General features: G+C 39.0%; 1 protein-coding gene across 1 annotated transcript; it reads left to right on the top strand.

Annotated features, from left to right (window-relative positions):
• The first annotated feature begins 2720 nt into the window (after window positions 1-2720).
• mybpc1 (myosin binding protein C1) lies at window positions 2721-27343 on the top strand. The gene is made up of 29 exons (XM_046072195.1): window positions 2721-2763; window positions 3861-3908; window positions 5746-5787; window positions 6312-6353; window positions 7399-7509; window positions 8641-8789; window positions 8902-9019; window positions 9114-9165; window positions 9856-9912; window positions 13275-13441; window positions 13548-13680; window positions 15493-15617; window positions 15723-15828; window positions 16679-16845; window positions 16961-17126; window positions 17206-17312; window positions 17430-17566; window positions 17952-18111; window positions 18213-18317; window positions 18396-18584; window positions 19145-19279; window positions 20332-20499; window positions 20725-20813; window positions 20883-21078; window positions 21222-21361; window positions 21454-21613; window positions 22033-22169; window positions 23344-23530; window positions 26658-27343. Exons 4-29 carry the CDS (start codon window positions 6335-6337, stop codon window positions 26753-26755), a joined length of 3378 nt encoding a protein of 1125 aa, XP_045928151.1. The 5' UTR covers window positions 2721-2763; window positions 3861-3908; window positions 5746-5787; window positions 6312-6334; the 3' UTR covers window positions 26756-27343.
• The last annotated feature ends 503 nt before the right edge of the window (window positions 27344-27846 follow it).

Genomic DNA, 27846 nt, shown 5'->3' with positions numbered 1-27846 from the left:
ATCTAATCTCCCCCTGTCACCTCACAGTCTGGCAGATTATATCTGCACAATGTATGCACAAGAACAGACATACAATCATCAGAATTTTGCTTAAAAACAAGGGTAGTAGCACTAGTAAAAGGACTTTGGGAAGAGAATATTTCTGTCATTGTGCATCAAAAGCCAACCCAGGCACAGGGTACGTCTTCAAATGTAACTTGACGATCACAGCTCTGAATTCGGCGTGAAAGTGCAAACACAGCCACATAGGAGTGTAAATGTGGAGCCAATAGTCAGCAGTATGGGCGTGCTGCTGTGCTCCAGAGTGATCTGTGGCGATCACCGAGCTGTCAGCATCTCTGACATTCCTCTCGCCAGCCAGCTGATCCCTCTCTGTTGATTCAGCTGACGCCCCATGTGAGGAAGGTGCTGGCATGCTATTGGCTTTTTGCCGACGCTGGGTTTGACCTTGGAGCTGCAGCATCTTGAGGCTCCAACATGACCGAGGGTAGAGCGCAGCTTTTTAGGGTCTAATTAAAAATGTTCCTGGGGAAACTTTGGCAGATAAAGAATTTCTTCAGAGTCATATAAGAATACCAGTCATTGGTGTGCTGGCTCATGATTTCCAGTCTTCGGCAAGTAACTCAAAAAATTTTAAAATTCATCATTATATATTACTCACTGAAAAATGACGTTAAAAGGTATTACTGACCATAAACAGTTATGGTCGGTAAATACCTTACCTAGTGATGCCTCAGAGTGAAGCTTTGGGGTTTACCAACTCGCTGTTCAAACAAAAACCAGGTAAATCCTGAATTTAGCCTTACATAGACAAAACATGTAAATACGACATCTTTTGAGTTGCAGAGAGTCACATTTTTGCGTAAGGACAGTTAACAAGCTGGCCCTGCAAAATATTACAGAGCATAAGTGGGAATAGTAACTGTGATGTGATCCTTACTCTACACATTACTGATGAAAAGCAATCACATTGCTGTAACACGTTACTAAATAGTACGTCACTGCGCAACAATGGTCACATATACGTCCATGTGTTACACATGTTGTGGTAACTTGCATTTTCAGTGCAATTCTTCTTGTTGCCAATGCAAGCACAGCTTTTCTCAAAGATATTATAACCCAATTACTTAAGGTATATAATGAATGAACAACACTTTCAGCAAGTGGTGCGGTGGTGCAACAATAATCAACAGGTAGATCTTACGATGCCTATACCTATAGGCATCTGCAGCAAAACCACCACAACACCTTGATGGAAGTACAAAGTGTCAGCCTTAGAGTCTGCCTTTAGCCTTGGTACTATTTTAACTTGGTGTGTTTATTAATGTGAATTCTAAACCTCAGTGACGTTTGTGTAATCCTACTCTTGACATATTAACAGCACACTTTGTACATTTATAAGCAGGAAAAAAGTCGTGCAATTACTTTTTCTCGTGTATGTCTGTGTTGTATCAAATGTAAGAATGGTCTGAAAAAATTGGATTTATTGTGATATGGTGTGAATGCCTACGTACAGGCAGGTAAGTAGATATAGATGTGTGAGTTAGTACACATTTGTGTGTGTTTTTATTTTATGTTTGTTTTTGTATGTAAGTTTGAGTGTGAGACTGAGAGAGGCACAGCAGATGCTGAAGCTTTGTGCTTATAAAAAGCAGCTGTTCCATCCACCACTATATTTGTCACATGCTCAGAAAGTGTTGCCCCAGACAGTAACGGTGCCCTGCCCCTACCTGAGATTTCCCTGGAGGTCTCTCCACCCCCAGGTGGGTAACCCTGATGCCACCTTCTCCTGCCCCAGAATGTTTCATTCTTTTGCACATCACACTCACATCACGTGTTTGTTTGGTGTGTGCCGTCACGATTTTTTCCCCACTTAATTCACTCTGAGGCCTGAAACTGCACTTTTTATAGGCGTGATGATTGCTCAACACACAGTATTTGTCACTCAAAAAGTTAATTAGGTTAGCTGTGAGACCATCACCCCACCTACTGTGCACATATCCACATGCCTCCATTGCTCTACCTGCATTCGCCTTAACGGTTGGTGCTGTTACTTACTCATGCTTGGCTGTCTTTGTATTTGTGTAACTGTATGAGATATTGAATCATCACACAGGAGGTTTAGAGGGATCGGGGAAGCTGGGTTTTACTGACTCGGTTGGATCTAGTCAAAGCTGGCCAGCTGTCTAAATTTAACGTTACAAGCAATTTGATAATTTCATACATAGCATACTGTGAGTCAGTAAATCCCTGCCTCCTTCATCACTTTACAGCATAGATATGCAATGACCAGATAGATGCTCCAATGGTGCAAAACGTCAAGAAGCTCAAGAAACCACTGTGTCTAGGCCTCACAGAGCTGCTAGCATAGTTGTGAATTCATTATCTTGTCTAAAATGACCTTCTTTACTCAAATGTCACCACTTAGGATCATGGCTATCTGGTCATTAGCTATTATAACCGTTTGAGCAAGCATTGTCTTGCAAGGCTGCTGGTGGTTGTGCTCGATGCTTGCTGCTCCAGCCTGGCGCTTTGTTTGCTGTACAGAGGCAGTAGCAGAGGGAAAAGAGCCAGTAGAGACTGATGTGAAGAAACCAGAGCCCACAGAGCATGAGCCATTACAGGCTGTCATGGCTCAGGAGCAGAGCCGCACTGTCAATGGCTCAAACCAACCACAGCCTATTGGGGTTGGGGTAAAAGAGCAAGCAGAGTCCGGTAACTCTACTGTAAAGGAAGAGGTTCCTTGCTCTCAGCCACCACCTGGTAAGTACACCTCTTAAACAGTCCCATGTCTCTCACAAAATGCACGTTTACCCCTCTACTGTAAAATGCTACTGAAATAAGCCCTGAAAATCTTACTAGTGATTTCTGTTGCACGGTATCAGCAGCATAGCAAAACTGGCCTTTTTTACATGATCTAAAACCCAGATTTCCTCTGAGTTGAAAGCAAATAGATAACCTTTACTTCCCTGCTTAGAATGCTATGGACTTCACTCTTACAGTTTGGAGTCATGCATTGATTTCTTATTTGCTTTAAAACAGTATCCATAAGGCTACATGGCTGTAATTGCATGCAGACTTAAAAGAAATAAAAAACATCTGCACTGGAGGACTTTATGGTGCAGTGGCATAGTAATACTTTGTGCAGTGTCTGAGTCTAAAGTCTAAAGATACAGTTTAATAACTAATATAGACTAATACATAAGGACTAATAGACGAAGCACTGATTAAATGGAAAACTGAAGGTCAGTCAATTTGTGTGCAAGGTGAGTCATCAAACTCAATTGTTTATTCTGTCATCTAAGAACTTCAAAATGTAGGCAGAAACAAACAAACACACATACAATAAATGTACTGGTAACTAGTTCCCGTTATCTTCAAGTGAGCTGGAATTAATTGACTGATTAACTTTACTGTTTAGAGGAAGAGAGAAGATACAGCTCAGGTGACACAGGATTTCATGCTTTCGTTTGCTTTGGTCATTTTTCAGTTGAGCTGCAGCTGCTGCTTGAGGCTTGATTTTTTTTTATGATACACCTGTTTGTGTATGCGCTCTGCAGTGCTAGAGAGCTTGAGCTTTTGTTTCAGCAGCTTGAGAATCTTACAGCAATGAGCACACCTTCACAATCCCACTCTGTTTTATCTCTCAGGCATACAGTGGTCAGGGACTTATACAGTATATTTTGGTCTCATTCTTCCTGTCCAAGAGCTGCATGTCATGTTCTATTCATTCAAGTCTTGTCTTGCATGTGATCGATGGCCTTGATGGCCGGCCACTCTTGTGTCTTGTTGGCCTGCCAGTGATGGACTTGGAGCTTTTTGATAGGTGGGTCTATATGTCAATGACACCTTTATTGCAGATGACGATGATACTGCAGCCACTACCCCATCCCCAACACCCCAAGCAGGTTGGTACCCATAATAACCCTTACTACTTCCTAATTTATTCCTCTTCACTCACACTTTGATGACGGTTGCAATGGAGCACGCACCTAAAGTCAGGCGCAAATCAACGGCCAATATAATTAATATTGTTATTATCACCTCATGAGTGCTTTGAAATTTTTGAGAAAAGCGCTAAAGTACCTTTTAGTTACCTATATTTTTGTGTGGCAATGTTAGTATGTCAATGTGACATTACATAGGCCAAAATAAATGTGTAATTCATCCAACAATTAATTTTTCTGGTGTGTAATGTGTATTTTAGCTTCACAGGTTCAGAGTTTTAGTCTTTTATAACAAAAAAGGCATTGCCTCAGATACTACAGTTGAAACGGTGTCTATTTATTTGTGCGGGTTTTAATGTCAAATTTGGTAAATATTCTGATGTATGTCTGTGCACTGACATACGTGTAGTACAACTGTGAATTTTATATGAACAATTACTACAAACACATCAACCTTTATTTACTCATCTCAAATAAAGGTATGGATGTGAAAATGACATTTCACATGTATATATTATACATACAAAATAAATACATGGTTGCTTAATGTGTATATGCATATTAATGCACATGCACATTGTTGTTCAACATGTTGTTTAAAACCTTGTCAATCAACTAAAAGGGAATGCTGCAGAATTTGAATTGTTTCTATGTCCCAGGACAGTTTGATATTAGCAAACATTAAACCACAGTCCCCTCATGCAGATATTAATTATGGGCATGCTCCAATCCTCAGAATAAATTAATATATTTTACAGTATCATTAAATTGAGCTCTGATTTCCAGCTGTTGTGAAGAAACAGATCATGCTAATAAATAGCTCACTATTAATAGCTCATTGCATTTCAAACCTTTGTGGGCATTGGAATTCCCTATTATGTTGATACACTTTCTTTTTCTCTTTTTCTATTTGTAAAACGTTTGGGAAATTGACTTACTTGCTGTCTTCATATCAATATCAATTTCATCTCTGTGTGTCCAAAATTAGCTAGCTCAGTGACACACGTGTATAGTTAAACCACAATATCATTTTTTATTTATTTATACATGCTAGATAAACACAAAGAATAAGATGGTTTAGGGTGGAGAAAAGACTCCTTAAAAGCAGCTATGCTAACATAACACCCTCTGCATTGAGTCTAACTTGGCTAAATATTGTGCCACCTGTACTAAACGTACAATCATTGTTTTTCTCAGCTTAATCTTTGCAAGGCAACAAATAAGTTAATTTACCAAAATATTAGTTATATATTATATTTTAATTTCACTTATGTGCAATGCTATAGTTAGAGACTATCCTGGATGCATCCCATTAAATAAAGCTGCGCTGCAGTAAGAAAATTAACCAACATACATTTACCAAACCAACAAGTAAGTCCTTCTCCTTAAAGCCTTTTGTCTTGTAAAATCAAAACATATGATAAAGTATAAATTTCACTTTTCTGTGGCTTGTCCGAATAGGAGTAACCTTTTCTCCAGAATGTGTGCATTTCTGCCCCTACACTGTAAACATGCCATTTGATTTTATACATTGTTATTTATTGAAATTGGTTTCAATATGTTGATGTTACATGAGAAAAGGTTTTAAGGATGAGGGATATGTTGTTTTGGCAAATGTACATTGGGTTAACCTCCAAAAGAAAAAAACAAGCACGCGGCTGCTTCCCTAAGCTTTTCAATGGAAAACATCCAGCAGCTAGTCAAACACACACTGATGTAGACACAATATTCATCAAACCATATAAAGTAGTTGAGTTTATCTTGATTAATTTAAATGATAACTGTGTTTTTTTCACAGAGGAAGCCAATTCAATCAAGAAACTCTCAATTGACCTGCCTAGTAAGATCCCTCTGTTAAATCCTACCATCATTTTAGCACCTCTGACCAAACCAGTAGTGGACTCCAAATCAGAAGTACCATCTGTCTGAATGTAGGAAACATGTTGGAGACATGTTTATTTCTAGATATTTTTGTGTGTTTGGAGGTTAACGTTTTAATAGAAGAAAGTGAAGATGTTGAAAATTTCTTTGGCTAACAACTTACCATGCACCTATTAATACAAATTCATCTTCCTTATGTTAATTGTTTCGGGTGTTACATGAGCATGTTTTTTGTTTTCTGTACACATAAATTGCCATTTATGTGTATACATTTGGAATTCTGATAATAACAGTCATTTTCCACATTCAATCAGCAATCAGTATTCAGTGAATATCCAAAATATAGCTTGAAAGCAAAACATTCAGAATTCGTTGTGTTAATGCTTGCAGATCTTTAACTGCTTGTTGTGTGTGCTTGCTTCAGTGGACTTTACAGTACTATTTCTTATAATGTGCTGTAAATTTCTCTCTGTCTTTGTTTAGATGATAGTGTCCCTGTGCCAGCCATGGGGAGAAAAGACTCAGGTAATAAAGTGACAGCCAAAAAAGACTATGCCTGTGTCCGAAATCTTCACTCATTCACTACTCCCTACCCCCTGTGTAGGGAGTTGTATGTAGAGCACTATAGTATAGTGAGTTCACTCGCATTATTAAAACAACACTTTCGGACACTACTCCAATTGTTATTTCGGCGCCGTTAATTACGTCATTGCCGTCGGACAATCACTTTTTTCTATCAGCGCAATGAATGATGGTATGTAGGGCTTGGTTAGTGACCATCGGTTGTCCACTACTTTTCAAAATGCATTCTGGGATACAAGATGCATGCAAATGCATTCATAAGGCACTACAAAATGGCGAGCTCACTATATAGTCCACTATATAGTGGGTGATTTTGGACACAGCCTATGTATGTAAAATCAGAACGTGGCTCAAGCAGGTTCCTATTTTCCTTCGTAGATGCTCAAATGGAGCCTTGCTAGCAGTTTAGCATGATCTAGGTTCATTTGTCCCAAGACCACGGTGTGCAACATGAAAAAGACTGGAGTCTCAATTCCTTCTGTCCTCTTTGTAGGACATGACGAAACTTTTGGAAAATGTCTTTTCTTTTGTCAATGGTGAACTTGCATAAAAGGTGAAGACAGTCACAGACTATGTTAACAACTTCAACTAGACCTGGATAACAACTATATGGCAACAGCTTGATTCATCCACATTCAGACCTCCCATTGCAAAGAAGAATGGAGCATCAGGAAAATGAAGATTTCCCAAATGTTTTCGTAATCCTTTATATTTTACTGAAAATGTCCCTTAAATGTGTTCTGTTGCGGACATTAGACACTCTTTGTGTGTTTCATATTGTCTGTTTCATGCTTTCCATGTAGCAAAGAGCTTAAATTCTGCTGCTGTATGAGGTGTGATGGCTGAAAGTGAGAAAATGTGTCTGTCTGTCTGTCTGTATACCTCTCCTCTGGTAAGGCTAAAACTTTGAGAACAAAAGTGAAAGGTAGATATGAATTCCTCAGCTGTATTGCACTGTGTCTTATATGTGTTTCTCCTAACTGAGCAGTGTGGTCTCTGGGAGAAGGCCAAGGCCCAGAGGACCTGGACAAACCCATTGACACCCCACCACTGTCCACCCTGCTGATAGAGAGACCCCAAAGTGCCACTATCCCTGTGGGTGAGTGACAGCACAACAAAGAGCTGTTGAATAAGCACAAGATGATAAAACAGGAAATTATAGATAGTAATATGATTTCTATGAGTCTCTTAGATCTTATATTTAATCTAATATTTATATTTAATATTTAATAATTAATCTTATATTTGCATGTAGGTCGGAGCCAGCAGGCGGTTAGCTTAGCATAAAAAGTGGAAACAGGGAGAAACAGCTAGCATGACTCTATCCGAAGGTAACAAAACACTCTTGCCAGCACCTCTAAGCACACTTGCACAGTATGTTGTATCTTATAACCACAAATTGACGTTTTTAAACATTTTTTGTGCAGCATGTAAATGACATACAATGTATTAATTAAAGAGCTTCCAACTCTGGAACGAGCCAAGCTAGCAATTTTCCTGTTTCCACCATTTTAGAATCAGAATCAGAATTAGAAGGAGCTTTATTGCCAAGTAGTGTTTTACACATATGAGGAATTTGCTTTGGTGATAAGGTGCTACACGTAGACAAACATGCAGTTGAAATAAATAAGTGTAGAAATATATAAACTATTTGCAGAGAAAGAACAACGTTGCAGATATTTACATGTGTATTAATCTGTGTTGTGCAGACGTATTGCAATGGAAGAGAATATTGTGTACATAAATATATAAATTGACAATATAAAATATACAACAACAAAGATTAACAATTAACAACAAATATGTGCAATGTGCCAGGTTTGTGCATAATATAAAATGAAATAATATTTACATGTGCAGAGACTTTTGTATTATTTGAAAGGGGGGGGGGGGTGTCAGTGAGGGACCCTGGCCTTGTTGATGAGGCTAGCTGCAGACAGGAAGAAGCTGTTTTTGTGGCGAGAGGTTTTGGTCCTGATTGACCGCAGCCTCTTGCCAAAGGGGAGAGTCTGAAACTGTTTGTGTCCAGGATGGGAGGGGTCAGTTGCAATCTTTCCTGCTCACCTCAGAGTCCTGGGCGAGCATTTATCTTCTCTCCAATATGTATTTTGAGAGCTTAGTGCCCCCATAATTTTATGTTCTATTAAATTAACTTTGCTAAACTTTGTTAATCGATTTTACATTTGGATTGTTTTTCTCTGTGATCACATTGTATTTTCTGTATCAAAAGGTGGAGACATTACCTTTGTCGCCAAGGTGGAGGCCAAAGATCTCCTTCGCAAACCCACTATCAAGTGGTTTAAAGGTAAATGGATGGATCTGGCCAGCAAGACAGGAAAGCACTTACAGCTGAAAGAGACCTTTGATCGATTCACCAAGGTACAGTACAGCCAGCGAGGCACCCATCTACCCGAGCCCCTCCATGAGCACCACCTCACGCTACACGCTAATGGAGCTGTTATACCATTTCTTATATATCGCTCCCTGGCAGATCCACACATTTGAGATGCACATCATCAAGGCCAAAGATAACTATTCTGGAAACTACAGGTGTGAAGTCAACTACAAGGACAAGTTTGACAGTTGTTCCTTTGACTTGGAAGTTAAAGGTTTGTTAAAAGTATCAAAGTACATAATATTCATTCTAATAAGTCCACAAAATACAGACTTGCATATATGTGTTATGTAATTACTGTCTTACAGAAGCTGAACAGGGCTCACAGAATATTGATATTCGATCAGCTTTCAAAAGAAGGTAACGAAAGAAGTGTGATGCAACTACAAGACATTAAAACTGTGAAGACGTCAACAGAAATCATTATGAATTCAGTAACAGTACAATATTTATTTATTATTTACTTCAACTGAACAAAGATATTAAATTCAGAAAATATAATCTCTGACAAAGTATTAATACTAAGAAATGCTCCTGAAAAGTGAAGAAAAGAACAAGTGCAATAAACATTTCACCTTCAAGTAATATTATTATATGACATATAAGTGTGACAAGATGGTTGTAATAGTGTCATTAACCTTTCTCAAAGGTAATTACAAATCAACCAGTCGACTCAATGTGTAATGAAAGGCCAACTCTTGCATTTTAAATCTCCCTTTCAACAATGTGTCAGGAAAGCAATACAAAGCATCCCAGTTTCACAATGTTGCTGCTCATTAATGTTACCTCAACATTGCAGAAACACTGTGGCAATATTGCCAGGGACCGCTCTTGAGGGGTCTTACACAAAACACCTTGTTTCAAGCTTTTATCTGGAAAAGACAAAAAATGGGTTTTTGTGTAAGCACCAATCGTGTGTTAGCTTGGAGCTAATGGATCGATTGACATCAGAGCCTTTGCTTTGTTTTGCTCTTTTAGCATTGTTTTCTAGTGCCTGTACCTGTTTAAACTCTCATTAAATATACATTAATCTCTCCTTGTTAACAACAGCAGTGAAGGACAAGAAGATGCAGGGGAGCTTGACTTTAGTGGTCTTCTTAAACATAGGTGAGAATCACATTCCCACCCTGAGTGGATTTTGTCCCCTTTTTATTTTGGAGTTGCCACTTTTCTTTCATATCTTTTGTAAATTTGATTTGTATTAGGCTACTGTATGAGTGGCAATTACATTTCCACAGATGATACATTGTGCTATACCAGGGGTTTTCAAAGTCGAACACTGTGGGCCCCCCCTCAGACAAAATTGATACAATTGCGCCCCAACACCCCATCTACTCTAATGAGAAAAAATATTGATAGTGCAACATAAAAGTTTTCAAGATTTGCAGGCGATTTACAGGCAATCAAAAATATCACATGCTACAAAAGCAGGAGCTTCCTGCATACCTTCATGTGTGAGGCAACGTTACCGGATGAGATTAATACAGTTCAATTCAATTCAGTTCAATTCAATTTTATTTATATAGGGCCAAATCACAACAACAGTTATCTCACAGCGCTTTTCATAAAAGAGCAGGTCTAGACCGTACTCTATGATACAGTTCACGCTTGCTTTGATGTCTTAAACAAAGACTCAGCTATAAAGTCTGCCCTCCCCTCCAGAGGACCAGCAGATGTGAGAAATGTCCTGCTAAGAGTGAATATGAGTAAAGCTGCTGGGCCCAAAAACATCCCTGGCGATGTACTAAAAACATGTGCCAATCAGCTTGTTGATGTTATTACTGACATGTTGACCATATTACTGTTAGAGGAGAGGGTTTCCACCTGCGTCAACATAGCCATTGGCCTTATACCTAAAAAGTCTGCAGTGGCTAGTCTGAATGGCCACTATCCTGTGGCACTCACCCCGATTCTGATGCTTTAAGAAACTGTCTCTCCAGGACATAAAAAACAACATCCCAGTCAGCATGGACCCTCACCAGTTTGCTTTCAGAAACAACAGATGCACAGAGGATGCCATCTCCACAGCCCACCACTCAGTCTTAACACACCTTTGATGAAATACCTTAATTGTCTTTCACCATATTTTGTCTCATGTCTCTCCCTCCATGTCCCCCCTTCAACTGTCCCATGCCCCTATGGGAGGCACGCCTTAGAGTTTGAAAACCTCTGTGCTATACCAAAGTTACTGTGGTAGCTTAAATAAACACCATGATGCATCTTTCAGATAATACAGTGGAGCATTTAGGTATGACTACAAATAGTCCTAGACAGTGACACTGTTCACCAGCAAAATTACACATTTATTGTGGGCTTGTCTCTTCTTCTCCCCTACATATTCAGAAATCAAAGGTTAGTAGAGAGAAACCCATAAGTTTTAAAACTATTAGACCTTACTGCGGGTGAGTACTATAATCCTGTAGAGACCCCAGCATGACATGTAGCTCTAGGAATTGGACGAGCAAGAGTGTTGGCCTACTGTAGTACGGTAACACTTCATTTGAAGGCAGCATTCCTAACCGCTCTGTCAGCAGTCATCAATGATGGAAATGGGCACTGCATCATAAATACTGACAGCTGTTATGGCTCTTCATGAAGCCAGTGAAGTTAAATGCCACCTTTATGAGGCAGAGTGTACCATTTTGAATCATCAATGATGTGCTAGTGGGCCATTGAGAAATGATGCTGTAAAATAGTGTTATCACTACATTGTCATTTTATTTCAACTTAGAAATTTAATGCAAATGTCACTATGTTTATTTCAGCTTTCTTCATAATTGCCTGAAAATAAACAGATAAGAAATACAAACATAGAATGGATAATATTTTACGCTATTCACCTCTAACCTTTCGGACATTTGGGAAAATGTCTAGAAAGGCTGATTGAATGTATATAAACTAATGGATACACTCACGTTCAGGACGACATGTTTATTAACTTGGATCTCACAAATCTAACATCTAGAGACATAATCCCCATCTAACATTGTCGGAGCATCTCTGAAGTGATAACTCAAACCAACAATAAACAAAGGGATGGGCCAGTTCATTCAAAAATATATCCTCATTCAAAATCGTTGTTGCAGATTTCCTCTTAATCTCTGCATGCTGCATTTCAACATGTTGTCCCAATGTGTTGAATGACACAGCATTTGAAAAAAACTCTCATTTGTTTATCTTTGTTTTAATCCTACAACACTGATAAACCAGTTTCATCTCCCATATTTGATTTTAAGTCTTGTAACAGTGTCCAAAACTAAAAGAACCAAACCCAAATCTTCTCCTTAATTCCGCTCCCCTTTGATGTTTCACCTTCATCCCCCAGTGCATGAAAGAAACCTTGTTGTGGATTCATTGGCAACCCTAAATGTTCGAATATTATAACACTAAGACTTAGCTTTAAGAAGTGTAACATTTTGGCAGTTTTTGTCCCTCTGGTTTCCTCTCTAGAAAACCACATGTATGATAGATGTTAGAAATACTCCTGCCTTAGCATTTAACCAAGCCACTGACCTGAACGTTAACTAGTCTCCAGGAGATGATTGTTGGGAATGGTTAAATGCAGAAGAAATTTTCATACTTATAAAAGTACAGTAACTTTAACAAAAACAAGGCAGTCACAGAACTGAAAAGCCAATGCAAATATTTTATTTTATTATATTATATATTTTATTAACAGAAGCACAAACCTGCTTTTAGTAACAATTCACTGTGTGATGGGTGACGAAATATCAATATGAAGAAACATCACTTTTTACATTCTTCTTTTTTGTTCTTCTTTTGTTTTGTTTTTTACCTTTTCAGACCTCAAAAGGCCTTAAAAGTAAAGATTCCTCTTAGAACTGTTTACAACTTAGTGTATATTCATGCAGTGTATGATGATTTATATTAAGGGGTCAAAAGCAAAAAAAAAAAGGTTGGGAAACACTATTTTACAGGACAGATTTATCTTTAATTGTCCCTGTTTCTTTTCTGTAATCATTTCCTGGCATTTAACCCCCCTTTTTTATCCCCAAAAATGACTTCAGACTCTTTTATACTAGCTGTCAAGAAAATGTTTATGCCAAGGTTCTATCTTCACTTCCAATAAAATCCTGGTGGACACAAGAAATATAATGTGCAGACACGATTAATTGTCCACAACTTCCAAGCAAATTTAGAGAAACACACTGTGTTTTGTGTTATTAGAGCTTCTAGTCCGTTAGAGTTAACAATTGACTCCAGAGCTGGTAGACAGCTCACCATGCCCATCCCTTTGTGTGACATGTCCTGAGGAACGCTCTACAGGGAACATTAACCTAGTAGAATAAACAGTGATTTTAAAGTTTAAAGGGGATCTCCTAATCCTGGGAATGTCTTAAAAAGGTCCCGCTATTCTAGAGGATAATGAGTAGTTCCTCAGGACACGTTGCAAACACCAGCCCATGACTCCTACCCTGACATTGTTTCCTCGTATCGGGCACCACTAGGGAGCCAAAACAGCAGGATGAAACCCCAGAGGTCGATGTGTGGGAGATCCTGAAGAATGCTCGACCAGATCAGTACGAGAAGATTGCCTTTATGTATGGCATCACAGATCTGAGGGGTCTGCTGCGGAGGATGAAGAAGATCCCAAAAGAGGAGAAGAAAAGCGAAGGTAAACCAGCGTTTACTGAATTTTGGATGTGCACCAGGTCAATATCAGTATTTATGTCTGGTCAAAGGGAAATCTTGATCTTGGCGTTGATCTTGTCTATTTAAAGCTTTCGCGAAGAAACTGGAACCTGCATATCAGGTGGATAAAGGTGGAAAGATCCGCTTGGTGGTTGACCTGGCCGACCCCACGGTTGAGCTGAAGTGGTACAAGAACGGACAGGAAATTAGACCCACTCCCAAGTATGAAATTTTTTTGCATTTTGTGCATTTTTTGCTGTCTGTCTTCTTTGTCTTCTCTCCTTCAACACTACACAAATGAAACACATTTTTAAAAATGTGCTTCATTTGTGCCATCGCCCTTCTTTACCAGTTTTCTGGTTTTATGTGTTTTCATTTTGTCACCGCTCAAAAACTCAATGGTTCACACACCACACAGATTCAGCAGTCTTTGTCCTCTTTTCAGTCATTTACATAAGCTCAAAGCACATCATATGACCTACATTTTTACAAACACCCCCATAGGAAGTGGCTTAGAAAGACAGCATTTGCAGTGTAACCTTCACCTTCATAGTTTTACACTGTGGTCTTCCTCATGTGCAGCCAGTTCACTCTACTGTGAACCATTGCCGGTGAACAAATAACGTTCTTATAACTCGACTCTAATGTGGCTCTAATCAATTTCCACACAGTCACTCAGACACATTTTAGGACCATTATGAACCCACAGGGCTATATAAAAGGTGCCAGAGCTACATTTGGGTGTATATGTAGTGTATCATGTCAATTGTTGTCTTTAATTGCCATTAACTACTGCATATGTCCTCCTCTATACAGGAAAAAGGCGGTAACTCCTTCACAGGTCTTTAACCATGTCTGGCTTTGGAACAAATTTAAAAGATGCTAAATCAGTTTAAATGTCTAAATGTACTTTTTCAGCCGATTACCAGTGTAACCTCAACAAGAGCAATCATATTAATATTATTATGTAGTCATGATTTTGTTTTTGGCTGAAAGGATGAGTAAAGGTTTTTACCTGTTTTGCAAGTATTATGTAAGATTGGGTGTGACAATACTAGACAGAGTGAGTGACAACAACAGAAAAGCCAGCCCTACTAGCTTTATCAAAGAGGAAAGTCTTAAGCCAACTCTCAAATGTGGAGATGGTTTCTGCCTCCCGAATCCAAAGTGGGACCTGATTCCACAGGAGAGGAGCTTGATAGCTGAAGGCTCCCATTCTACTTTTGGAGACTCTAGGAATAAACCCTCCATTCTGGGAGGGTAGCATAATACGGTAATATGAGCTCTTTAAGATGTGATGGTGTCAGACCATGAAGGGCTTTGTAGGTGAGGAAAATTATTTTAAATTCTATTCTGGATTTTACAGGGAGCCAGTGCAGAGAAATGTCAGTACACGTGCCGCTGCATTCTGGATCTACCTTGCGCACATTAGCTGAAACGTCTGTTCAAAGTCATGCAAAGTTAAAGCCATCTGGGAGGTTATTGCTGTTTTCTGGTTTTGGTCTCCTGTGGCGTTTTCTCCAGGGATCCCTGTTCTGAAGACTTCACTATAAAACACTTTCTCTCTTTTGACACTATTGCCGACTACATATACCCCTCCAGGCATGATGGCTCTCTGTCTTTGTCTGTCTGTTTATCTGTCTGTCATATCATGGCGCTCCTTCCTGTCTGCCATTATCACTTCCTGTACACTCCCTGTGCTCCGGCCCTATTCTGGCTCCACTGCTGACCTTAAGTCAAAGGAAGTAAGTCCATCCGTCCAGATGATTCTCATTTCTCCATGTACTGGTGTGATCCCGCCGTCCTCAGTCTAGCCTGACCCTTGGTTTTGTGAAGTGTACTTGATGCATGTTGACTGTAAAAATGATGTTGCATTTCTTTATTTAGTATATTTTTTGCTTTCTGTAACCAATAATTTTGTGATTTCTTTAACTTAATATCTTGAAATGATCCATTCCTATCTTAGGAATACTGTATATTGACTCATGCACAGTGTAGGTGACCAGTGATGTAACTAATGGACTTCCTGTTAAGGTATATTTTTGAGCATAAAGGCACACAAAGGATTATGGTCATCAACAACTGCAGTGTAAATGATGACGCAGCTTATTCTGTAGCTGCTGGAGACGAGAAATGCACAACAGAGCTGTTTGTCAAAGGTATCTCGATTAACTGTTTATTCAACTTATAAAAACTGTATATGACCAGATATGCTGCAGATGTCTTAATGTTGTTCAGTTTTTTCTTCCTCTCTTGTCTAATAGAGTTGCCAATTAAGATAATTAAAGGTATTGAGCCTGTGAAGACCACAGTTAATGAGAGGATTGAGCTGGAGTGTGAGGTGTCAGAGGAAGGAGCTCAAGTCAAATGGTAAGCATTTAAAGGTTCTAAATGTAACAAAACTACATATTTTCAATAACTGCATTAAGGATTAGAAGCCTCTTTCAGTCAGAACAATGCATATTACACTGCGAATCACCAAGTCATGTGTCACAGATTGCTTTATGACTCAAACTAGACTAGACTACTAAAAGTAGAGGCCACTGGTTTGTCAGAACAAAGAAGAGGCCAGTGGAATTATTAAATATGTTTTACCTCTTCAGTGAAGTGAAAAGAGAAAGCAGACAAATCATTGGTAACACTTTATTTTGCAGGTTTGCAAATTACAAATAATTTCCTAGGAAATTTCCTGGAAAGAAAACTGTATTTTGGTGCTAATAATAGGTAAAAATTGTTCGATTTGTGCGCATCCTGTTAATTAATAGAGAATCCAGGTCATCCGAACATAAACAAAATGTCAAATTTGTCAACAGGCAAGCATACAATTCAACACATATTAAGTACAAAGTTTTCAATAATAAATAAATAATGAATCAATATTTACTTGGGCTTAAATGGGGAGGTTCCTCTGAAAATCAACAGCTGCTTATAAACTCAACTCACTAAACTCTGATAAATATCTCAGGAATGTGTAATTTGTACCAAATTAAATAGTTATTTCCAGGAAACGTTGAGTGAATTATTAGGAAATAATGAACCAGTAAGAAAAAGCTTTACAGTGATCTTTATTAGAGTTACTGTAACAAGGTAACGCTTAATGTAAAGCTGTTCCTGTAACAATGATACATTCACATCTACGTATAGCTCTTGTAAGTTGTTTGCTCTCATTCACCATGGCATGAGTGTATGTGACTCTTTCAAATGCTTCTCCTTCCTACAGGATGAAGAACGGTGTTGAGGTTCCAACAGGGGTGCGCTCTAGATACCGAGTTAAGTGTGAGGGAACCAAACACTTCTTGGTGATTGATGACGCCTCTAGGGAGGACACTGGCACATACTCCGTCATGGCCTCCGGTGGCACATCTGAGGCTCATGTACAGGTTGACTGTATGTAGCATCAGGCCCTTTTTCATAACTTCTGTTTGCTTACATGTTTTTTAAAGGAATCAGTATTAATAATTTGCTCTACTCTGTTCTATACCATTCTCATACTTGTAATAAGTGAAACCATTGAAGGTGTACCAGGACCTGCAGGACATGACGGTGATGCTGGGTCAACCCATCAAGCTGCACTGTGAGATTTACCCAGGCAACGTCCCAGGTCGTTGGTACAGGAATGGACAGCTGATCCAGCCTAATGACCGCGTCGACATTATACACAGAAATAAGTATGTAATCTCTCTTAAGCTCTGTTCAATCAAAAACAAATTCACACAAATGCTAACTAACATCATCTTGCTTTTCAAGGGTCCACCGTCTTGAAATTGCGACCAGCTCCCTTCATGATGCGGGAGATTACACATTTGTACCTGAGGGATATTCACAGAGCCTCTCTGCCAAACTTCACATCATTGGTACACCACCATGGCTTTGTCGGATTGTAGAACTTTACATCTTGACATTATCCTGAAAAAACGCCTATTGTACACATGTAATATTTGTTATGATGTTGATGATTTAATTTTCTGCAGACCCACCGAGGGTGCACCTGGACAGCTTGAACTTCCCAGACAACACGGTGACAATTGTGGCAGGAACCAAACTTCGCTTGGAGATCCCCATCAGTGGAGAACCAGCACCCAGGGTGGTGTGGATGAAGGGAGAAAGGGTGAGCTTCAGTCTACCTAGTCCTAAAATCTTTTAAAGGATAAGACTGGTGTCCTTTCTTTGTCTTTTTATCTTTATTTTTTACTGTCAACAAATCCCAGGAAAAGACCGAAACCAAAGTACTTCCTGACTTCCCTATCCTGTCTCTGGCACTAGTGTAGTTCAATGACGTGATTTTAACAGTTTTTGAGCTCCATGGCACAGAGGAATAAGACAGGCTTAGGTTAAATTTGTTGTTGGTTTTGGTCTTTTCATGGGATTTGTTGATAATAAGAAAAATATAGAATATGCCCAGCCTCGTGCTTTAAATGTCATCTGGTAGTTACCAAGTCTTAGATTTTTACTTATTTTCAAGACTTACATATAATTTGTCCTGTTTGTCTTAGGTGATTCTTGAGTCCGGCCATCGTGTCCGAGCTGAAACATACGGCGACCAGACCAGCCTGACAATTGAAGTCACAGAGCGAGAGGACACAGGCAACTACAAGATAGTCCTGCAGAATGAGGCGGGTGAAGACACAGCCAGTGTCAAAATCAAGGTTGTGGGTAAGCGATCTAAAAAAAACAAACTATTAAATCAAAAGACAATGTGGAGAATTGCAAATTTGTTTCTTGAATCCTTAAAATGGCCATCTGTTTGTCTGTAGACATCCCTGATCCTCCAGAGGCTCCCTTGGTCCCAGTGGTTGGTGGTGATTGGTGCTCTATGACATGGGAACCGCCAAAATATGATGGAAGTTCACCAATATTAGGTAAACATAGCATCTTACTAATTACCACATGTTCAATGTATGTGTTGGTATTAAATGAAAGCTTTCTGGCCTCTAAAGGCTACTTCATTGAGAGAAAAAAGAAACAGAGCTCCAGATGGATGAGACTGAACTTTGACCTGATCAAAGAAACATCATTCGAACCCAAGAAGATGATTGAAGGAGTGCCATATGAAGTGCGTGTCTTTGCAGTCAACGCCATTGGTGTGTCCAAGCCCAGTGAACCATCCAAAGCCTTTGTTCCCCTCGGTGAGTAGCCCAAATGTCTCCATGAATATCCACTTAGCTGTCTAAAGACTGTCCTTTGAGCTGTTACTGCCAATAATCTGTCCAGGAAAGCATTACACAAGGCTTAAGTTTATCTAACAAACCTTTTATAATAGTGGAGGAAATTTCAAAGAGAGGGCCTGTGATAGTGCATGTGTGATCTGCCCTTGGTACCCCGGCAGCGCAGCTGTTCCCATACCCCACCATTCCAAGCATTCTGACTCTGACCTCCACTGGACACGCAGGAGCTTTAGAGGATATTAAATATGTCTTTATGGCTGCCAAATCATCTGCGGATTAGAGGTTTAGGAGATCAGGTCTGTCCGAGGGTTCAATAGAAGTAAGATATGATTCAGAATACAAGAATAGACGGAAAGAGCAGGGACTAATGAGATCTGATATGGAGATTGATATAATACCAGCCAGAGAAAGAGGCGCCTCGCTCATTAGTTGCCAAAATGGATGTTTTCCGATCTCATTCATACCCATTGTTGGAAAATAAATGAGTAATGGTGGCAATGACTCTTCTTATCTCCACTCAGCTGTGACCAGTGAGCCCACCATGCTGGTTGTGGACGATGTCACAGACAACACAGTGACCGTAAAGTGGCGTCCTCCTGAAACCATCGGAGCTGCCGGTCTGGATGGATACTTAGTGGAGTACAGCATAGAAGGAAGTGAGACAACCTCAGATCTTCTAAAGGCCTACATACTGTGTGATTTTGGGCTCTTTCAGACAGAGAAATGTGGTGAAATCATTGGTCTTTCAATCTAAACTATTGGTCTCACATCACATTGTGACACACAAAATAGCCAGTTTAGAGCTTTTGCATCCACACATAGCCTGAGTTGAAATCGTAACATTCTCATTAAGAAATTTAATGTCCGAAACAAAGTAGTCCACTCAACATGTGGTGCGACCATGTCTGAAGACAAAAGTGTTAGCTTTTCCGAACAGCCACATTCGAAGGCAGGGTGAGATATGGGGATAAAGACACACTTTTGGACAATAAGGCGTTCAAAGGGTTACACTCATTTGTACTTAAAAAAGTGCCAGTAGTTGTGTACAGATGGAACAAAGAGAGCTTGAGGGAGGCTTTCAAACCCAGCTTACTTTCTCACCTCTGCACACCTGGCTAATTATTGTGTAAAGTGGGCACGGATTGTTTTTTGCATTGTTGCTTTTGAAAAATAAAAAAAAAGTGTTGGATTAAAACCAGAATAAGGAAAGAAACTGACACAGAAACACTGTACAATGCACATTTTGAGAGCCCAGTGATAGATAGATAGATCAATACATACATAATTGCAGTATATATATTGTGAATGTGTTGTTATATGTATACTGTATATAAATAAAATTTGAAAAAACTATGTCAGCCCTTTGGCCAAACAGTGCTTTTGCTGCATAGGGATGGCACAAGTTGATGACGTGTCTCTGCTTATATATTTTTTTAAGTATTTTGATAAACCTCCAAGTTTATATCATACGGTCTGACACAGATTGCGACCAAGATTTTATTAGACCCACCTCTTACAGAGTGATATCCAATGAAGGTGTAAGATCACTGCTATTGCACAGCCCTAAGTGGCCTTAAGTTGTTTGTACATGTTTGTCATTGCCCACAAAAACTGAATTTGAAGCAGGGTACATGAAACATACCTTGATATTTAAAACAGAAGAACAATCAGTAAGGGCTGTTAGCAACTGGAATGTTTTTCCCTACAGCTAATGATTGGGTAGTGTCCAACAAGGAGCTGACAGAGAAGACCAAGTATACCATCACTGGGCTGACTCCAGGGTCTAAAATCTTAGTTCGAGTCAGAGCCATCAACGCCGCTGGAGCCAGCGCTCCCCGGAATATTCAGCACTCTATCCTGGTCAAAGAGGTTATTGGTGAGCTCTGAAAACTGCTGTTGAGATTTTTTTAACAATATTTTCTTTATTACTGTATTTTCTTTTTTGGAACTGCTTTTGTATGACTTGTGCTCAACAAATGAATTTGAACAAGAACTTATCTCCTGTAACATTTTTTCGAGGAAAAGGTCAAAACAAACATGAATATTGACTAAAAATATATCTAGAATCATTCCTCAATCATACACCTTCTGGTCTCCTCAGAACCACCCAAGATCCGCGTCCCCAGACACTTGAAGCAGACATACACTCGCAGAGTTGGTGAAGCAGTCAACCTTGTAGTGCCATTTATGGTAAAGCCATCTCCCAATCAATAATCACTGCATCTCTGAACAGAATGATAAACTGTGTAATATCTGCAGGGCAAACCCAGGCCGAAGGTCACTTGGCTGAAGGAGGGCAAGCCCATAGAGCCTACACATGTCAGCATCCGCAACACAGACTGTGACAGCATCATCTTCATCCGTAAAGCAGAACGCAGCCACTCTGGAAAGTATGAAATGACTGTGCAGGTTGAAAACCATGTGGACACAGCCATTATTGACATACAAATCGTAGGTAAGTCAACAGATCCTGCTCTTACGGGGTATCTGAGGAAGATATCTTCCTCAAAAAAGGTCGTAGAAGGTTTTAAAACTACTAATTCTTTAGATGATATTAAGATCAAACTGTCTACTCATGATCTTTTCTCTGATTGTCAGACCTACCTGGGCCTCCTCAGTGTGTGACAATTGAAGATGTTTGGGGAGGAAATGTGGCTCTGGTCTGGACTCTTCCAAAAGACAATGGCAACGCCCCAATAACAGGCTACACCATTCAAAAAGCAGACAAGAAGACAATGGTAGAAGATCAATTTAACAAAATATGTTCAACTGAAATTGCAAATTATGTGTATTTGATATTTACATTAACATGCTTTGATCTGCTTTACAGGAGTGGTACACGTGCATTGAGCACTACCATCGCACCTGCATCACCATCACAGAGCTGGTGGTTGGGAATGAGTACTTCTTCAGGGTCTTTGCAGAGAACATGTGTGGCCTAAGCGAAACCGCCACCCAAACCAAAAAAAGCGCCCTCATCGTCAAAGAAGGTAACACTTGCTGTCCTATTAGCGAGTGAGTGTTTGTGTGGAGGGGTGAAACTGGGGAGGTCGTGTTCATGCTAGTTAAAATGGTTACTAACAATTTCTGATGGGGGAAAATGCTTCCAAAGTCTAAACTCTGGAACAGAATATATGGATTTCACATCAAAAATGTCAGTAAAGTTGTTGTTTCATTTGCTGACTATTTCTTTTCACAGCTCTTATCTGAAAGGTACTGTCAGTGATGTTTTTCCAACCTACAGAGGTCGGGATATGACTGACAGGCCTTTAAACAGTGGTGTTGTAGACTCAGCCGATGATAAACCAAAGAACATTTTCTTTCCCTCATCACATAGGGAATTCCCCACATGATACCGCTCAGCACCAGTATCATGCACAACCCCATTCCTTTACCCTTCCCCCAACAGGCTTACAGATAAAAACGCAGGATTACAATGACCACGACTTCAAGGAGGCGCCAAAGTTTACGCAGCCGTTGATCAACACTTTTGCCATCGCTGGCTACAACGCGACTCTCAACTGTAGCGTCCGTGCCAACCCAAGGGTAGGTGGGAGAACCACACTTAAAAGTGGTGTATGTGTAGATCAAGCATTATACTCCGGTAAATATACAAGTTAATCATGTTGTTTTATAGCACTGATTCTCTTCCTAGAGTGCCAAAATTTACTCAAAAACAATTTAAAGGCTATCTATCAACTTTTAAATTATGGTTGCAGTAATTGCAACTTGGATCTAATGTTTGTAGTTTTGGTCATGATTCCTATTGGTAATAATAATATTGTACTCACTAACTACTGAGATCAGGAAACATTACTAAAGAACAAGATCACTAAAGGGATTGTACAGTTTTTGACACCCGCTTAGTCAAACTTGAGACGGTAAAATAATGACCCCAATTTTATTTCGTAAACATCTATCACAGTTTACAGACTATGACGATTTCCTGATACTGAGGGTTGATTACTGACTCTTGTTTCTCAACCAATTTCGTGATTACAGAAATTTCTGTTGACTTTGATCTCCAAATAAAGTGGCTCACATACTCTGGCTTAATATTTGGCATATTTACAACCCGTCAGATCACCTGACTGCTTGGGTGTTCATGGCCCGTCTGACATTTTTAGTTTTATTTATTCATTTATTCAAGTCTCATTGAGGTCATTATCTCTTTTACAAAGAGACCTGAGAACAAATTATATGTATACAACATCAAGCTAAAGACAATTCAGTCACACAAAGCAGTCGCTCGCAAGCTAACCTGTCCACGAGGGACATAGAAACACAGTAAGAATAGCTGCTAATGAGGATCTGACTGAATAGACAATAAGCAATACATCATCTGAACTTTTCAAATAATTCTTAGTGGTGTGTGTGATAGTTGTCTTGAGTAATGAATCAAATGGCACTGTGGTAAATGCTCCCCATTGGTTTAAGTGTATAGTGGCAGCAGCATCAAGGATATCTCCATAATCCAGTGTAGATAGTTCACTGGATTCTTTTTTTTGTTTTAAAAGAAGAAACAAGCTCTTTTAAAAGGTACAAGAATCCTATGTGAGTATGATATTATTGTATCTGATGATGAAATGAAGATCCAAGTTATATTAAACCAGGAAGATATTGATTCAAACATTAAAGCAAAAGGTTTGTGTCACGTTCACCATCTGTCTGCTGGATTAACATTATCATGCTACTGACGTTTCTGATTGTCTGACCGCAGCCAAAAGTGATCTGGATGAAGAATAAGATAGCCATCATCGACGACCCACGCTACCGCATGTTTAGCAACCAGGGAGTATGTACTCTGGAGATCAGAAAGCCCAGCCCCTATGACGGCGGCATGTACACCTGCAAGGCCATCAATGACCTGGGAGAGGCCCAAGTGGACTGTAAGCTGGAGGTCAAAGGTCAGTGTGGACCAGGAGGTGAGCTTTGTGTGCATCCCTGGGTACCTGTCTATATTGGAATCTGGTTTCCCAAAGCCTTTTTAGATTAATTTCAGAATTTCTTTGGTACTACTTCTTACCAGCTACTGAATCTTTTGAATATCTCCTCCCTTTAAAAAGGTTCTTTGCTTCTTTATCAAAAAACAAAAACAAGTGAAGCATCATAATTGTCACTCTGTAATGAGTATAAAGAAGAAAAGGTGACTTTGGGAAATCAACTCCCATGGGGTACCATAGTGTTTGAATTGTGTGTTGCAGTCTACCAAAGGTCTGACCACATAGGCGGTGGACAAGTAAGTATCTGGATTGGATTGCACCAGTTCTTTGTAAATTCATTACTAATGTTGTGTGTAAAGTCCTTCTGAAGTTCTTAGTAACTATTAGCTGGTTTCTGGTTATTCACTAAATCGGGTTGCACCATTAAAACATAAAGAAAGTCTTAGGTAGCAGGTAGAGATATTAGTAATGTGTAAATTGGTCGTTAGGAAACGCATGCCTGTCCAATCAAAAGCAATCAACTATAAAAGCAGAAACTCACTGTAGCATTACAAGCTGTAACATAACTGCCAAAAACACCTTTAAGAGACCAAAATATATATTATATAAGATATATTAAACTTACCTGCCAATCATTAGTAAAGTAGGTTTGACTTATATATCCATAAATGAATAAATATTTGCAGAGTGAGTGGGAAATTATTATTATTATTTGGTCATTTAGTCTTATGTGCTCTTTTACTCTCGACTCTATTAGCCCTGTAACTTTAACTGTGTTAGCACTATTAGGTCACTGAAACTTACAACTCGCAGTTATTGGGTGTAAACATTTAGTAACAACTAATCTTTATGTAAGGACTAGTTTGTGTGGTGCAACCTGTTTTAATTTAGTGATGTGTCAGTCTCCACTTAGTAAACAAAGTAAAGTTTGAACTTATGAACAGCTGGCAAAACCAGCTCCTGGACACCATTTTCAAAATAGATACAAATAAAAACATAGTAATAATCCATTCATTTGTGTGCTGTGCACATAATATCTGGTGACACTTTTTTTTTATCACCACCACATGTAGAGGTTTATCCCCCGTGTCCTCAACTCTATCCAGCCCAGTCCATCCAGTCATCTTGTCCATCATCACACGAATCCACCTCAACACACAGTCTGTCACCAGTCACACCTCAGTATGAATAACATATAGAGCTGTGATGTTTTTGTGTTTTAAACTATTCTCCACAGATTCCAGTGTCCCCTCAATGCCACGCAGTTAACTCCTCATATAAAAGTGTTCAGTAATAACTCGACAGTATTCCCTGGTGCACACATATAACTCCATGTAAACATTTTGTTAACCCCTATTCTTTTCTCTCTCCCCCAGTCCAAACTCAAGAATTGTGAATGTATGTTCTCATATAAGGTAAGCTTTCATATGGTTTTGGCATATGAAGCTTATGTCATTCATTATGCATCTTTCAGCCAGCTTGTACTTGGGACTTGGGACTGTAGCAGCTTTTCTTCCCCACTCAGAGAAAGTTCAAGTGAAATTGGGCATTGATGAAACAAGGTTTGCATGACAACTTTTGCCAAATTATTCCCCAGTTCTGCTCGGCTGGCTGAATTTAACAACCCTGGCTTGAATATTTTAATTGACTGCCATAGTTGTTTCTATGAAATGGTGTGAATTCAAAGACTACCTCTCATGTTTTTTGTGACACAGATAAGGTGAGTAAACCATTTTGCAAACTTGCTAACCTTTGCTGACAAACCCAGAGCAGCATATGTGGAGACTGGGACTGAGTATATGATAAGATGTCTACAAGTGTTTCTGCTGTTAAATAAAACTGTATAGGATTAAAAAAAACATACTAATACCACATATTCTATGTTCTGTTTCAAACTGAGTAATGAGATATGTATGTACTATAGGAGACAGCACAGATCCTATTGCATCCCATAGCTTTTTTCCCTTAGAAAGTAAGAACATAATGTAATTCTAGAAATATTTTGACATTTTTGGATGTATGCTTAGAGTTAAATGAAAAAATTTATATCACTTTCATATCTGTTCATTAAATATGAAGATACAGTCAGCAGCTAGTTAGCTTAGCACAGTGACTGGAAACAGGGAGAAACAGCTAGCCTAGTTCTGTCCAAAGGTAACTTAATCCACCTACTAGCACCTCTAAAATTCATTCAACAAGTTATATCTCATTTGTTTGATCCTTTGTTTTATCAAAAAAAAACACATTGTGGTTTAATGAGTGGTTATACTGTATATCGGACTATCTCTGAGTGACTGATCGCTGAGTGCAGTAACTATCTGGACATTGTGCTTATTTCTTTTTGTATATTTTTTTAATCTACTGCTTTTATCTTACAGATAAAGTCAGTAGTTACTCTACAGATTAAGATTTTGTACAAAAAACATGCAATCAGCCTTTAAAATATGATTATTTGAGGTTAAAATGCCCCACCGTGCATAGTTCAAATTAGCTTCAACAGTAAAACAGTAAAATGCTGCTTACATGTTAATGCATCTGAAATCATAATCCAATACTGTAAAATAGGCTACATTTAAGTATAACACATTTTTGCATGATGAAAACTTTTAACTTTTGATACTTTAAGTATATTTTGCTAATACTTTTATTCTGCTTTTAGTTAAGTAAGTGTTTTTTTGCATGATTATTACTCTTAAAAGCGTAAATTTGCAATGTGGTATTGATACATTTACAAAGGACCTGAATATTTCAACCACCACTCTTAGCATATTGTGGATGACCAAAGGCAGTGAATGCTTCATTAATCTGGAATATTTCAAAGATGTTGCACCTGCATTGTAATTCAGTGAAATCAACTATGCCTTTAGGTCTGCAAGCCTGAGCACATGTAGATTTACAAACTGATTATTATTATGACCACCTATCTTCTCTTCTCTCATCTTTACATTCTTGTTGTTCTGCTTGATCAGTCTCTTGCTCTTTAGCGTTCCTCCTCTTCTCCTTGTACTTTCTTTTTCTGTTTTTCACTATCCACATCTGCCTCTGTCCATCCCAACAATATTATAAGAGAGTTTTTCCTCTTGTCCCACAGGAGGCTTCACCTTCTTCGAACTCATGCAACGCGGAGTGCCCCTACACCTGATTGACAAGTACATGAACGAGACAAAGATTGTCGAGCAAGAGAAGTAAAATCGGACAGAGTGCCATCAGACTCTTTAGCAGACATGTGCCACCATTAGTGATCCTCTTCTCTCACCTATTGAGGTCAGCGGCCTGAGGGCAGATGGAGGGATGGAAAGACAGGGGGACAGGTGTGGGGGAGGGTGGTCTGATCTGTGGTGTGGCTTGCTGTGTGCAGGTTTGGAGCTAGTTACCATAGGAAAAAAAGCCAGTTCACTTCTTTGTCACCCTCTTGTGTTTAAAAGACTGTGTCAGCTCAGATGCATGTCGGCAGTGTTTTGGTTCTAGCTTTGATAAGTACATGTAGTGCGTAAAAAAAAATATACATACATATACAATATATAGCACAGTGACACACCTACAGTATTTACATGTTGATTCTTGTTGGGAGTGCCTTTTGAAGGTGATAATTTAATAGGTCTGACAGAAGGGAAAAGGGGATGTATAAACAAAGGTGTGGTGTGTCAAAACTTCTATATGGCAAGACAATTGGAAAAAATGGCCAGGCTAATGTTGGATAAATGAATGTGTAGACCCTTCACATTTAATATTTGTTCATTTCACTTTTTTCTGTGTAGGTTATTTATGTGACGAACTGTAGAGGTTTACGCACAATCATATTCTGCATGACACATGCTTTTTGGATTCATATTTGACTTGAGGCTTGATAGATGCTCAGTCATGTGCACATGCATTTACCTTTGTAATTATGACCCATGGATTACAATAAAAAGTAATGTAAAAAAAATTGTACTCATTTTGTTTGGATCTCTTATAACAGTATGACTATCTAATAAAGACACAACAATTGAAGCTTGCACAGAGAGACTTATTCTAATGAATAATAAACTGACAGCATAGCATAAATCTGTAAATGTTGCTTTCAAGCACAGACATATAATTTGCATGTAATTTTGTGAAAACTGGTTTCAAAATATCTATTTTTATTATTTTAGGAATTAGGCTTTACAGTACACCTCACTTTTTTCTAAGCTACTATATTGAACTGACAGAATGTACTCGTAGAGGGCCTCTATATTTACATGACAGGGAAAGTAGTTAAGAAATTCTGGGCTCCTGTTACCTACAGTTCTTCATCA

This window comes from Micropterus dolomieu, linkage group LG16, assembly GCF_021292245.1.
Source record: "Micropterus dolomieu isolate WLL.071019.BEF.003 ecotype Adirondacks linkage group LG16, ASM2129224v1, whole genome shotgun sequence".
NCBI lineage: Eukaryota > Metazoa > Chordata > Actinopteri > Centrarchiformes > Centrarchidae > Micropterus > Micropterus dolomieu.
Note: the sequence above shows the minus strand (reverse complement) of the source record. Positions and strands in the feature narration are given on the sequence as shown.